Genomic DNA, 15,666 nt, shown 5'->3' on the forward strand with positions numbered 1-15,666 from the left:
AAAGGTGTGGGCGCCATCCCGAAGCTAGCCAAAGCCGCTCGCGTCTCCGAGGATACCGCCAAAGCCTGGCCATCTGGCATGTGTACCTGCCGGCCCCCCGATACATCCCAAGAAGAAAGTTTGACATTTCCGTACCCAATCGTACCCATCAAGCCGACCTCCTGTTTCTCCCGCACAACAGGGTGAGAAACAAAACATACAAGTACACCTTGACCGTCATGGACGTTGCCAGTCGCTACAAGGAAGCCGAGCCGTTAACGACCAAAGATTTGAGTCAAGTCGCTAAGGCCTTAGAACGTATCTACAAACGCAGTCACTTGACCTGGCCGACTGAATTACAAGTCGATCCCGGACGCGAGTTCATGGGAGCCATGTCGCAGCTGTTATCGAAGCATAAAGTCCAGGTGAGATGGGGCGTGGCCGGAGCCGAGCGTTTGTTCGGACATCAGTATGCCCGAGAGATGGTAAACCCAGAAAAACGGAATGGGTGATACGCTTACCGCGAGTGGTGTCGGCGATCAACAACGAAGTCACTCGATTCCTCAATAAAAGACCCGTCGAAGGCATTCGAATGAAATCTGTGACGACCGAATCAGCTGCGCCATTGCGTCACGGACAAGAGAAAAAACTACCGGACTGGGTCTTTGGAAGGTATCTGAACCAGCCCGGTGAACTCGAAGGAGGGGACAAACGTCGCACAATAGACCCTGTATGGTCCATGAAAATGTACCACATCAACCGAGTGGACATCAAAGACGACGAACCGAATTTGTACTACTTGCAGAAGGACCGGGTAGGGGATTCGTCCGAGAGGAATTACAAATCGTCCCTCCTGACACGGTATTGACCCCTTATTAAAGATTCGTCTTATGTTTCTCATACATGTGGAGATTGATCGAGAAACGGTTGTTCAGACTCATCGGGGTGGACGTCCATGGCCTCGATATTTTTTCCCCGCCCTGCGTCGAATCATAAGTCGAGGGAAATTCACCAGCCTGTACGATAGTTTAGGTCTCATGGGCACCGAACGGTTAGAACGCCTCATGGATACATTAATTGATTATAGCTTTCAGACCCGAGAAAGCGATGTCTCGTACTCCTTAATCCACTTCGAGGATTTCATGGCAGACTCACTCCATAAAGTCGTCGCCAAATATTATGGCTACATTTAAATTCAATCCAAACTCTGTTGCTAAGCTCGGTCTAGGCTGGAGGCACATCGGAGGATGCCTCGCGCTACACCCTCACCGTTTTTTATTGGGGGCTGGGGGCTTAAGTCCCATAAAAAAGCCTCTAAGCCGCAAATGATGCAGAACCCCCATTGTACTACTACTTGCGAATGTGGTAGTATGCCCTTCTACAGATGTTATTTATGTGTGGCTCCATGGACGGTGAGGAATCAAAAATAACTCCCAAGTTTCGCACCTCATGGTTTGGCTGAATCTCACACTGACCGATGCTGAATTTAGGAAGAGAGATACTGGGCTGGAGACGCTTAGGGTGGAAAATTATGAGTTCAGTTTTATCATCATTCAGTTTGAGGTAGTGTGACGACATCCAGCTTTTGATGCAGCTGACACACTCTTCAGTGGTGAGAAATGAAGACACAGCTGATGAGGAAAGTAAGGGTTTGAATGATATTGTTACAAAGTCCTTTTAAGACCAAAATGGTCATTTACTTTATCTATGAATCTTATTTCGTTTTAGCATGCCAATTCCGTTTCAACCTACATTTTGCATCATTCCAACTTTTGAAAACCAATATGGCGGCACCCATGTGGTGCATGCCTCTGTTGTACCCTTCCCCAGAATACAAAGTTAATGGTACCTGACCTTGTTGGTTTTCCTTTGAACCACTGAACAAGTCTAACCTGGTCCCGTGCATGCCTGCACCGTGTTTTCATGGTCCCGCGAGGCGGATATAAAGTAGAAAATGGCGTCAAAGGAGCACACCTCTCAAGATCCAATAGCACTGGTAAGACAGTCACAGAGGGAAAGTAAACTACCCTTGCACCTCAGGGAGGACTATGTGTTATCAAACCCACCTATGGATGTTGATGAGGAAGTTGCTGTAACAGAAGCAAACAAATCTGTGACTCAAAGAAGCAGAAAGTCAGTCGAGTCATTGAAATCAGTGAATAGAACTGGAAGAAATAGGAAATCAGAAAATTCAAAATCCACAATATCTGGCAACAGCTCTGTATGTAGCAGAACTTCCCAAGGATCAATAAGATCTGTGACCTCACAGCTGTCAGAAAAGCAAACCGCAAGGTTAGAAAAACTAAAGAAATTATCCAAACTAGAGGAATTGCAAAGAAGATTTGAGGAGGATATCCTCACACAGGAGGAATTAACAAGATGTGACGACATAGCACGAAAGGCACAGGAAGAGGCTGAAATGGAAATTCTAATGACGCAGAGGAGGGCTCATGAGATAGAACGTGAAGCCCAACGAGAACGAGAGCGACTAGGAACCAAAATCACCCACTTAAGGAGAATTCGGGAAGCTGAAGCCGGATTAAAAGAGGCAAATTTCATTGACTGTATGATAAATGAAGATTCCCCTGTTGTGATGAGCACTAATAATAATAATAATAATCTACTTCTATAGCGCCGAGTTCCAGCTAGGCTGCTCACAGGCGCTTGTGCAGATCAGTTTATTTCATTTCAGATAGATGTGTCTTTAAATGTTTTCGAAAAGTTGGTAGACTTGGGGCGGATTTTAGCGACATAGGGAGGTTGTTCCATAGCATGGGAGCTGCACATTCAAAGCAGCGGTCCCTGTATTTGGTCCTGGATGGTCTGGTGATAAGCAGATCTTTATCTTGTGATCTAAGAGTTCTTGTTGGTCTATGGTTGTTTAGAAGAGATGACAAGTAAGATGGAGCAGTGTTGGTCTTCAGGCACTTGTAGATAATGGTAAGCACCTTGAATTATATGCGTCTGGCAACGGGTAGCCAATGCAGTTCTCTTAACCTGGGGGTGATGTGGTCTCTTCGAGGACAACGAGTTATTATCCTGGCGGCTGTGTTTTGTATAACCTGGAGTCGATGAACCAGGGAAGCTGTTATCCCAAACAAAAGTGAATTGGCATAGTCAAGGCGAGATATGACTGTTGCTTGAGTGAGAGTTTTGGCGGTTTCATCTGAAAGATATCGTCTTAGTTTACCAATCTGATGAAGATGATAGTGAGAAGACTGGCACATTTGGGTGACCTGCTTGTTCATGGTCATGTGGGAGTCAAAAACAACTCCTAGATTCTTCACTTGGGAAGAGGCAGGCACATTCACAGGTCCAATATTGACTGAGAATTCTGTCATACGTTCCTGTAAGTGCTTTGGCCCAGCAATGAATACTTCCGTTTTGTTGTTCCATCTCCCAGTGCTGTCCACCCTACCGTCCAGACACCCTCCAGTGTACTAGCTCCCAGTGCTGTCCACACTTCCGTCCAGACACCCTCCAGTGTACTAGCTCCCAGTGCTGTCCACACTTCCGTCCTGACATCTTCCAGTGTACCAGCTCCCAGTGCTGTCCACACTTCAGTCCAGACATCCTCCAGTGTACCAGCTCCCAGCGCTGTCCACTCTTCCGTACAGACACCCTCCAGTGTACCAGCTCCCAGCGCTGTCCACTCTTCCGTCCAGGCATCCTCCAGTGTACCAGCTTCCAGTGCTGTCCACTCTTCCGTCCAGATATCCTCCAGTGTACCAGCTTCCAGTGCTGTCCATACACCAGTCATGATTTCTCCCGGTGTGGTCCACTCTCCCATCATGATGTCCTCTGGGATACCAGGTCCTGATGCGATCGACACTCATGTCTTGATGCCATCAAGCATACCAGCAGCCATGTCAGCCCAGACATCGTTTGCAAACTTTATTGACCAAGCATCACCAAGAATACACAACTACCCTTATCAACCATGTTACTCACAACCAAACTGTGCTGATCCACATTATGAAACCCACAGGCAGAATTTGATAAACTCTAATTCAACCTTGAGTGACACTGTGAATGTTAATCCAATTCCGTATGACTTCCACCCTGTCAACCCACAAGTGACACCAACCATGTCTCAACTATTCATTCCAAGGCCAAACCTACCTAACTTCAATAGTGGAAAGGAAAGGGATTTTGCCCTACTGAAGATAGCCCTGGATAATCTGGTAAGCGTCCATCCAGGCTTGACCGAGCAACACAATTATCAAATTCTACTGGACAGGCTTGGAGGTCCCCCTAAGAGACTAGCTTCAGCATTCATGCACGACAAGAGGCCCTTCACAACCACACTCCAAGCATTGAAGGAGAGATATGGACAGCCACGACAGCTTGTTCAGAGTGAATTAGGAGCCCTTATGGGAACACCTGTACTGAAGTACGGGGATCTCGATGCATTTGACAGTTTTGCTCTCTCCGTACGTTCTTTAGTAGGAATGCTGAAGTCAGTGGAAAGTGGAAATGGATCTGAGCTTAAATGCGGTTCGCATGTCGACAGATTACTTGGAAAATTGCCACCAAGTTACAGAGACAGCTTTGTAGAGCACTGTATCAAAGACTCAATCCTTCGATCAGACAGTGACCAGACATATACGTTATGTCACTTAGCCGACTGGTGCCAAATCACGTGCCATGCGCATTGCCAGCCAGGCTGCCACAGTCTACAAGCCGGAGACCCCAAGAGAGCCTCGGAAGCCTCCACCGCCTCGGTTGGGCAATAGACAACCTAATCCAACAGCTTTATTCCTGACTAGGGAGGCCAAGACTTCATCTGTGAATAGAGCTAAGCCATTTTGCCCATATGGTATTAGTGGGGACCACTTCCTGAATGAGTGTCCTGAATTCAAGAAGCTGTCATTAAGTGAGATTTCCAAGTGGCTGGGTCAAAACAGATGCAGCAGGTGTGGCCGAAACCACAAAGAAAGGGAATGCACCTTGAGAAAGCCATGTCACATTTGTAAGCAGTTGCATCTAACAGTCTTACATGATGCCCTTCAGCAGACATCATCCAGAGTTTACTACATGGATCAACCATCACATCCTGCACTCATTATGTTAAAGATTGTGCCAGTAATCCTACATGGTCCCTGCAGCACAGTATCGACATACGCAATCCTTGATGATGGATCTATGCAAACCATGATATTGAAATCAACGGCTCAGCAGCTTCAACTCACTGGGAAGCAGGATTCCATTCTCCTTACAACAATAAGTCAAGAATCAGTGCACTGTAGTGGACAATCTGTGAAACTCCAGATTTCGTCAGCAGACCAGCCAGCCACTAGGTTTGACATCGACAATGCCTTCACTGCAGACAATCTATGCATGTCAGAGTACACATATCCCATAGAGAATATGCAGCAGCACTGGACTCATCTGGAAAACCTTCCTCTACCAAAGATAAATGGAGCAGTGCCAAGTATTCTGATAGGATCCGACAACTCAAAGCTGATCTTGCCTATAGAGCCCGTACGCTTTGGTATTTCAGATGCTCCTAGTGGTGTCCACACCAACCTTGGCTGGACTGTCCAAGGTCCGTCGATGATGCTAGGGCAGACAAAGAGGAACACTTGTCTGCTGAACCAGACTCGACCAGCTTATCTCTCGCCATCTCACTGTGTGGAGAGACTTTGGCAATTGGACACTCTTCCCTTTACGAGTAAACAGGTCATTCGCTCCAAACAGGACAAGATGGCACTGGAAATACTAGATTCTCAGATCACAAGAATTGAGGTGGATGGCGTAAGTCACTACGCAACCCCACTCTTACGCTCTCATGATGGTACCCGTTTCAATGCCAGGGTGGAAGCTGTTCTCCCAACTCTGAAGCGTGCTGAACGACGACTAAAGGACAATTCTGATATGGCCAGAACGCACAATGAGGCTATTCTGAAGCTTGATGAATCTGGATTTGTGAGAAAACTCACTGATGATGAGATAAGAGACTCGAAAGAGTCCTGGTACATCCCTCACCATGTGGTTGAACATAACGGAAAACATCGCCTTGTGTTCAATTGTTCATTCGAGTTTGAATCTAAAAATCTTAGCAATCACTTGTTAGCAGGCCCTACCATTGGATCATCACTTCTAGGAGTGCTTCTCTGGTTCCGACAGCATGCAGTGGCAGTAACTGCCGACATCAAAGCTATGTTCCACCAAATCAGACTGCTTCCACCTGATCGACCCTTGCTTCGTTTCCTGTGGCGAGACATGCAATGCAATCGTCCACCAGACGTGTATGAATGGCAAGTTCTGCCCTTTGGTACTACCTGCTCCCCCTGCTGCACAAGCTGTGCACTGTTGAAACATGCAGCTGAAAACCAGACAGGCAATGAGGAAGTGTTCAAATCAGTGAGTGAATCCTTCTATGTAGATAACTGTTTGGACAGTTTCGAGAACCAAACTCAGGCAAAGCAGCTTTTCACCAAGATGCGAAATGTGCTCACAGACGGTGGATTCAACATAAGACAGTGGGCAAGTAATGTTCCTGAGGTTGTCGCCGATCTCCCTGCTGAAGCAAGGTCCGAGGCTGCAGACCTGTGGCTCAACTTTGGACAGGGTGAACCTAGAGAACCGACTTTGGGCTTACGCTGGGACTGTCAGTCAGATGAACTTACCTACAAACACAGAAATGTAGACTACCCCAATTTAACCATGAGAATAGTATACAAAGTGCTAGCAAGCCAATATGACCCCATCGGGTATCTGTCATCGTTCATTGGACAAGCCAAGGTCATAGTGCAAGACTTATGGAAGTCAAAGAGGAACTGGAACGATTCCATTGAAAATGGGCAACTTCGTGACAGGTGGCTTGCTTGGGAAAGTGAGCTGGGACTCAGTCCTCTGATTACTCTACCAAGGTGCTATATTCCTCAAGGGTTTGATCCAGACGATTCAACTACACAATTACACATCTTCTGTGACGCATCCGAAAGGGTATATGGATCAGTCGCCTATTTGCGCTCAGAAGATCGACATGGAAGGGTTCATGTCAGCTTCGTGATGTTGCACCGAAGAGACAGTTAACCATACCACGGCTACACGACTAGAGCTGTGTGCAGCTCTGACAGGTGCTCAGTTAGCAGACCTGTTGCAGTGTGAAATAATGCTACCAATCCAAGCTACTTATCTATGGAGTGACTCTACTACTGTGCTCACATGGTTGCAGTCTGAATCTTGCAGATACAAGGTATTCGTTGGAGCCAGAGTAGCTGAAATTCAGAACCTCACCGACACACATTGCTGGAGGTATGTGAACACACAGCAAAACCCAGCTGATGATATCACTCGAGGCCTGAGTGTCAAAGACCTTGTTGAAGAATCCAGATGGAGAAATGGACCTGCCTTCCTCCGACAGTCAGCAGATGAATGGCCTGAATCTCCATCAACAGGCAGTGACGAGCCAGCAGAACTTAGGAAATCTGCCATGTTGTCAACGATTGTGACACAGACACCCACTTTGCCTGACCCAACACAGTATGAATCATGGGAAGTATTCATCTCTGATGTAAATGAAGCCCTTGACGGGCGCCCCTAAAGAGGAAACTAAGACACTGACTCCTGAACATGTTGAGCAAACTGAGAACTATCTGTACTGCTACGCCAAGTACAACAACAGTGCTTCTCAAAGGACTTTGATTGCCTCAAGTCTGGTAAGCAATTACCACACGATAGTCGACTGATTCAACTTGATCCTGAATACGATCCAGAACTTGACTTGATCCGTAGGCGGCAGACTCCGCCGAGCTGAATCCCTGGATTCAATATTAAGAATCCCATAGTTCTTGATCCAACCCACGAGATCACCAAACTGATTATCAGAGATCATGACGAGAAACTCTTGCATTACGGTCCGAACATCTCTTTGCCGAGATCCGACGCGAGATTCTGGGTCCTCCGTGGCAGAGAGGCCATACGACGACATCAACGTAAGTGTGCTACCTGCCAGAAGTGGCGTTCAAACCCTGAAACTCAGAAGATGGCCGACCTACTACCGGCCCGTTTCCGACTCTTCAAACCAGCCTTTTACTCAACTGGAGTAGACTGTTTTGGCCCGATGCAGGTGAAGATAGGACGTCGCTTAGAGAAACGATGGGGAGTGATTTTTAAGTGTATGACTACCCGAGCAGTGCACCTAGACCTCCTTGAGTCTATGGATTCAGATGCTTTCCTCATGTATTCCGCCGCTTTGTATCCCGAAGGGTAAACCTCATGAACTCTTGTCAGACCAGGGCACCAACTTCAAAGGTGCTAAATCAGAATTACAGGACGCATGGTCTGAAATGGAACCAGAACTACGTCACTACCTTGTCAACCAAAAGGTAGAATTTGTGTTCAACCCTCCAAGTGCACCCCATCATGGAGGCGTGTGGGAGAGGGAGATCAGATCAGTCAAACATGGCCTCAGAGTGTCACTTGGTCAACAGACTGTTACCGAAGCAACCTTGCGCACTGTCTTGTGCGAAGTCGAAGGCATTCTCAACTCGAAGCCACTTTCTTACGTGTCATCAGATGCTAGAGATTTGGACCCAATCACACCCAACATTCTCCTAATGGGGCGGCATGACACATCTTTACCTCAGGTTGTGTATCCTGCGGACCAACTCCTAAGCCGTAAGAGATGGAGGCACAGCCAGGTCCTAGCGGACCACTTCTGGACCCACTTCATAAAATCCTATCTGCCCGACATGCAACTACGGAGCAAATGGCAGAAACCAAGAGTCAACGTCCAGGATTGACAATCAGTCAATCCGTGCCCAGTGGCCAGTGGGACGTGTGACCCAGACTCACCCAGGACAAGATGGTCATGTTCGGACGGCCACAGTAACTGTTAAGAACAAGGACTATATGAGGCCTGTGGCCAAACTCGTCCCTCTGCCAGAATGTCCAGTGGACCCAAATGACACTTGAATTACTATTTCAATTCCTAGGAACTATTCCAGAACGTTCTAAGGACTTTTGTTATTTCAAATTTAATGCTTAAATTTTGGGGTGGCTGTTATAAAGTCCTTAAGACCAAAATGGTCATTTACTTTATCTATGAATCTTATTTCGTTTTAGCATGCCAATTCCGTTTCAACCTACATTTTGCATCATTCCAACTTTTGAAAACCAATATGGCGGCACCCATGTGGTGCATGCCTCTGTTGTACCCTTCCCCAGAATACAAAGTTAATGGTACCTGACCTTGTTGGTTTTCCTTTGAACCACTGAACAAGTCTAACCTGGTCCCGTGCATGCCTGCACCGTGTTTTCAGATATGTAAATCTGAGTGTCGTCAGCACGTAAATTTCAGTCCAAGGTTGAAGGATCTGACGATATCACCTAGAGGAGAAGTATAAATAGTGAAAAGTAGAGGTCCAAGAACCGATCCCTGGGGCACGCCATAAGCAAGATCCTTAGGACTGGAGATGTGACCATCAATGATCACCGATTGATGTCTATCTGCTATGTAGGACTCAAACCACTGAAGAGCAGTTCCTCTAATACCCATCCTGGTCTCAAGTATATGCATCAGAATAGTATGGTCGATAGTATCGAAGGCACTACCTCAAATCAAGTAGAACCAATACTGCAGCACCATCTTTGTCTACAGCTCTCAGGATGTCACTGTGCACTTTAACGAGTGCGGTTTCCGTGGAGTGGAAATCCACTCATACCTCGTCCAACTGGCTTCTATGCCCCCCTTTTGTGTATTGTAATCACAACCAATCAATGTGTACATCAACCTACTCTCTCCAACTCACATTACCATCTCAGTGTACATCAACTCATCTATTGTATAACTCATTGTGCATATTGTTTTAATCACTATCACTCTGTACATCAACCTACTCTGCTCAAATCACTAATTAGCAATCCAATGTCCTTGTCAATTGTATATACACACTATGCAGCTATAAATATATTCTCTCTATGTATCACTTGCTTGATAACGGTGTTAGTACCTACACCGAAACGTCGCACCCATTGCAATAAAGAGGTTGACTATCCATAGAACTTGGTTTTCCTTCAAAAGAAATATGCCATCTATGACATCACATGCTTAGCCATTTTGGTTATATAAAAACATATTTTTATTTCGCCAAAGCAGAAGCCTGGATAGGCGAACAAGCCTAGTGGCTTATATAAATGCCACTCCAGTACATTGTTCTAATAGCTGGATACATAAATGAAATAACTTGACAAAAAAAGAATAATACCATAACAAATATATGATTGAGTAACAAATATGTTCGTTGTGGTGTTGGTTATGCCTTACTAAGCAACGAAATGGGCAGCCGCTGAAAATCATGTTATATAAACATTTGTCTTACACTGAATATATATGTTGAGGGGATAATCACTGGATGCAGTTACTTTTAGAAATGAACTGGTGTAATGAGTTAAGAATGTCGCTATTAGTTGAGTTATTCAATGCGCCGTTACCGTATAAAGTAGTTTTAACATCGTATCCTTGTATATAAAACTTCACAGTCGTTCTTAAATTTTGATAAATTGTGAGTTTATGTTGTGTTTATCATGGCTTTAAATAGATTCATGGAAATACTAGTAGCTCCATCGGGCAATAAATTCCGCTACATAATCATGCTCGTAAAATGATTGAGAATATCTTCGAGTTCTACAATTAATGCTTTCAATGGATGTACTATTTCTAAGATCATAGTTGCTTTGTTCAAGTACTCTACCTGGTACAAGATCGTTCAGATAATAAGAAGTCAGACGATGATACATTCATAAATAAAATCTGATATGAAAGAAGTGTATCTCTGATTAGTAATTTCTAAAGGCATTTTATGAAAACGTTCTACTTACATTATTTATGGGGACAAGGGTCAGCACAGTGCATCGCCGAACAAATCTTTTGACTTCCATGTTGTTGCCATAGTCCACCTGAAGGCCAACCTGCTGTGTCTCCCTCCACACATATTGTGTAAAGTCGAAGAAACAGCCCTTCCACCTGACATCAGGGAAAACTCTCATGGCAGTGTTCCTGGCGACATCCTCAAAATCCAACTGTAAAGACAAACACACATGTTGTTACAATTATAGTTGGAAATAAATGATAAATTATGTCATTTCGATTAGAAATTTATTTAATATTCTATCTAATTTTAATAAAACCTGACTTACCTGGATCATCAGTGGTCGCAGTTGTCGACCTCTTTGATCTGCAGTCGTCTTCAGCAGCTGGAAGCTCTGACATAGGTAGCAGCAGGTAGACCAGGGGGAACATCTGACCGATGTCTGTAACAGCATGGATGAGGCATCACATAAGATGTACCATCTGCAAGGAAGATGTTGGCTTCACACAACTTCTCCAAGTTGGAAGCGGTGGCGAATCCCATAAAATTGTCCTCGTCCCCATCTTCAAATGCCAGGAGCTGTTCCCCACTGCTGTTGTTTGGTACTGCTCAGGGATTACTAGGTCACAACGATGGGATGGTAGAGGAGGAAATGACTTCTTCCTTGCTCTATATAGGGTGTCCTTCTTTACATGAAACGTAGGTAAGTTGCCAACAAGGGTGACTTTTTCCGGTGTCCAGGGACCAACCCGCATATTGTTTACTTCTTCCTGGAACAGCAGAGGTCTGATCATGGCCTTGGCTTTTTCTTTTAGTGTCTCCATGGTCTCTCTCACCTTGATGTCGGTTTCCACTGGTGGGTGGTTGTGGTTTTGGGAGGGTCTGGTGAGGATATCACTGATGGTGGTCACGGTTATATGGCAATCCTTGGTCGTACACTTCCATACTAAGGTTTCATCACGTTTCCTCTTGTTGACTCTGTACATGAAACCATCCGAACAAAGATATCTGCCGCCTCTCAGCGTTGGGATAAACTTGACCTCTAGCTGTGCATTTGCCATAGTAGGACTTATCAACGAAACCTCTATTATCCGGGACCTCTATTTATATTTTTCATAAAATTGTTGAACAGAGTTAACTAATAAATGTCATTTAGTTTACAGCGACATGAAGTGAACACCAGTTCAGCTCATTAGCATCTCTTGCTCGAGTGACCAACTGACTAATCTGTTAATCCTGATTGGATTAGAAACTCTAAAGCAAAATCACCAGTGACCTAGTGCGAATAGTGTTCATCCTACTGGTGACTTAATGAGAAGACACCACCCTAAGTAACTAAAGATAATTAACTAGACAAAACTGAACTAACTTACAAAGGCATGTCAAGTTTTATTTTATATGTGAAAAAGTAATAACTAAACATAATTACATCTTATTTATGAACACAACTAAGACTTGATAAAATTTATTTTACAATGCACAAGCACTTTCAGTTTGTGAAATATCACATCTTGTCAGACAATGACAAGTAAATCCAAGGTAGTAGTTACATTATACCATAGAAGGCAAAGTACAATATGATTACATCATAAATATAGGTTCTGGGAATGTACAGATATGGAAGTAGCAACTATATAATCAATGATCACATGATCATGAGTCTAATCACCAAGTCAGTGGTTACTGACGCACAAAGTCAGATGCATGTACATGACCATGATTATATCACATAGTGTCACAAGTAAACTACTATAAAAACACTTACACGTAAGCGAATATAACTGAACCAACTGATATAACTGTGGCTCCTCGCTCAGTTTCAAGTCAACAAGCCTGGACACGCTGAAGTGCCTTGCCACATCAAGTTGCGATGCTCATCTTTGTAAACGGCCGATGGTGTAGTGTCGTTTATAGTCTGTTTGGCTCAAAAGCGGACCGATGAATTGCAATCTAACTCGAAAACTAATAAACATATAATACTCAATGAAAAGCTGATCATAATCAAAACATCAGACCAACTCTGTGATTTGTTTACAGAATTTATGTCCGAAAATTAAAAAAGTTGTGTAACAAACTATCATTAAAATTTTGACTCAGTTCACTATTTGTTACGAGGGAGGAGTGCAGTGAAAGGGACAGCCAGGTGTTCGAGAAGCATGTGCACAAGTGCCCACAAAGTTATTGATTCATTAACCTGTGCTGTGCCGTCTCCATCCTTTCTCGCACACCTGGCTGTCCCTTTCTCTGCACTCCTCCCTCGTAACAAATAGTGAACTGTGTCAATATTTTAATGATAGTTTCTTAAACAACGTTTTTGGTGGAGTCCGGAAAATTTTCAAATAAAAGAAAGCTGTTTGGTATTAGTAAATGATAAACATGTGTACTATTTATATTTATGTGGCAATTTTGTACAATGATAAAATTTGCAATTCATCGGTCCGTTTCTGACTCAAACGGACTGTAGGTTCGGTCAGTCTTTTCATTCTCTTGTCGTCTATAGTTGCTTAAAGCAATGCATGTGGAGTACCATTGATGTGACTTTTTAAAGCCTTCTGTCATAGGCCTCAGCTCAGAGTGAAACACAATTTCATGATGCACATGCATTTCATGTAGGGCGCGTTTTAGCAATTCACTACAGACGTCAGTGTAACGTTACATTTTTGTTCAACATTTCTTTTTTCAAACGTTTTGTCGTCGGCAACCATTCTCCCACATATTGGGATTCAGCATAGATTAGTATGTGTCTTTCCTAAATACTTTCCTAAAATTCAAAGGTTTCCTTTGTCAAGATTTTTTTTGGAAGAGAATATTTCACCAAAACTGTCACACAATATGCTTTTAATCTTAACATTCCTTGACACATATTTGACGAAGGGTAACAAATGATTGTGTTGGTTTGTTGTTTAATGCCACACTCAGCAATATTCCAGCTATATGGTGGCGGTCTGTAAATAATCGAGTCTGGACAGTGATCAACAGCATGAGCATTGATCAACGTCACTGGGATACAATGACATGCATCAGCCAAGTCGGCGTGCCTGACCATATGATCGCCTCTTCCGACAAGGATGGTTTGCTGAAGATCTATTCTGACTCGGATTGATAGAATATCTACACAGTTGATAGAATGATATCTACGCCATTGATAGATTGATATCTACGCAGTTGATAGAATGATATCTATGCCGTTGATAGATTGATATCTACGCAGTTGATGGAATGATATCTACACAGTTGATAGATAGATATCTACGCAGTTGATAGATTGATATCTACGCAGTTAAAAGTTTGATATCTGCGCAGTTGAAAGATTGATATATATGCAATTGGGACACAATGACATGTGTCCACCAAGTCAGCAAGCCTGACCACTCAATCCCGTTAGTTCTATGGGTTACTAAACTCCAATTCTAACCCGGATCTTCACGGGTTGATGACAAAAGAAACCAACATGGACACATGGACAACAAAGGAAGCTGTGCATGTGCATGCAATGTGCATGAGGAAACTGAGAATGACATCAACTGAGAACAAGTTATATCACGTAAAATTGTTTAGCAAATAAATGCAACTAGATGGTGTTTTCTGTGTAGTTTGCATACACACAGCTTAGCTAGTGCAATACAGGATTGGTTGTCCTGTAGAGTACAGTTCTGTAATCATAATAATTATTTGCTTAAAATTAGTTCAAGTCATCATCATGGTTACCATCAATAAGACCTTTACTTTCTCTCCCCTGCAGGATGAGAACAGATGTTTCATGGACCAAGGGAGATAATGCAGCCTTTGTGCTGTGAACAAGAGGGTGTGGAAAGATACAGGTTCCCAATTAGGTGTGTTCAGAACTGACAACAGATATTCAACACAAGGAAACAGTTATCAGGGATGTGACAAAATACTAAATTGTCCCAAATGATGTAGGTGTCAAATACTATAGGTTTTAGGATGGTGGTCAGAGATTTTGTTCATCAAAATGTCTATAAGATGTATATACAGTCCGTTTGAGTCAGAAACGGACCGATGAATTGCAAATTTTATCATTGTACAAAATTGCCAAATAAATATAAATAGTACACATGTTTATCATTTACTAATACCCAACAGCTTTCTTATATTTTAAAATTTTCCAGACACCACCAAAAAAAGTTGTTTAAGAAACTATCATCATTGAAAACGCAAAAGTTGTTATCTGTCGCGGCGGTGTGAAACCGCAGAAACGGAACAGCCACTATCTCGTCGTGCACGGGATACACATGCCTGATGAAAAATGAAGTTGAATGCTGACGTGAAACAGTTGATGATTAAAGTGAAGTAATTTTCTCAGGGTTATAAAGAAGGAAGGGTTCGAGCCAGTGTACTTGGACGAGACCTGGGTCAATGCCTCGCACACTGCCAGCAGTCAGTGGGTACCCGATGGGGGTGATCAGGGGTCACGTAGAAAGCTGCCTCTAGGGAAAGGAGAGAGACTAATCATTCTCCATGCTGGTTGCTCCAGCAAAGGCTTTCTCCAAGGCTGCGACTTGGTATTCAGGGCAAAGTCCACAGATAACAGGGACTACCATTCCGAGATAAATGGTGAGGTTTTCCTCGATTGGGTTAAAAACAAGTTGGTACCAGCTCTACCACAGAAGTCTTTTATTGTAATGGACAATGCCCCATACCACAGCGTGCAGGACCCCGACAGTAAAGCCCCGACATCGAACAGTCGAAAAGGTGATATGATATCATGGCTCGACAAATTTCAGATCGCTAAGCCTTCAAAGGCAATGAAGCCTCAGTTATATGAGATCATAAAACCCCACAAAGGTGAACCTTTCTACAAAGTTGACAGTTACATAAAAAGTAAGGGTCATGATATTCTGCGACT

At 43.8% G+C, this 15,666-nt stretch overlaps 1 protein-coding gene across 1 annotated transcript; it reads left to right on the forward strand.

Moving 5' to 3' along the window:
• Positions 1-1,933: 1,933 nt before the first annotated feature.
• Positions 1,934-7,531, forward strand: LOC124285249. The gene is made up of 4 exons (XM_046721450.1): positions 1,934-2,527; positions 3,453-4,412; positions 4,603-6,930; positions 7,163-7,531. Exons 1-4 carry the CDS (start codon positions 1,934-1,936, stop codon positions 7,529-7,531), a joined length of 4,251 nt encoding a protein of 1,416 aa, XP_046577406.1.
• The last annotated feature ends 8,135 nt before the right edge of the window (positions 7,532-15,666 follow it).

The sequence above is a fragment of the Haliotis rubra genome, unplaced genomic scaffold, assembly GCF_003918875.1.
Source record: "Haliotis rubra isolate DU_JTF1 unplaced genomic scaffold, ASM391887v1 Scf356, whole genome shotgun sequence".
NCBI lineage: Eukaryota > Metazoa > Mollusca > Gastropoda > Lepetellida > Haliotidae > Haliotis > Haliotis rubra.

What these genes read in the sequence shown, in the direction of transcription:
- LOC124285249 (XM_046721450.1), top strand. Translation starts at nt 1,934, where the DNA reads ATGGCGTCAAAGGAGCACACCTCTCAAGATCCAATAGCACTGGTAAGA. An exon ending in CTGAAGCCGGATTAAAAGAG is followed by an intron (nt 2,528 to 3,452) that starts GCAAATTTCATT and finishes ACTTCCGTCCAG; the next exon opens with ACACCCTCCAGTGTACTAGC. An exon ending in TTGACAGTTTTGCTCTCTCC is followed by an intron (nt 4,413 to 4,602) that starts GTACGTTCTTTA and finishes TATGTCACTTAG; the next exon opens with CCGACTGGTGCCAAATCACG.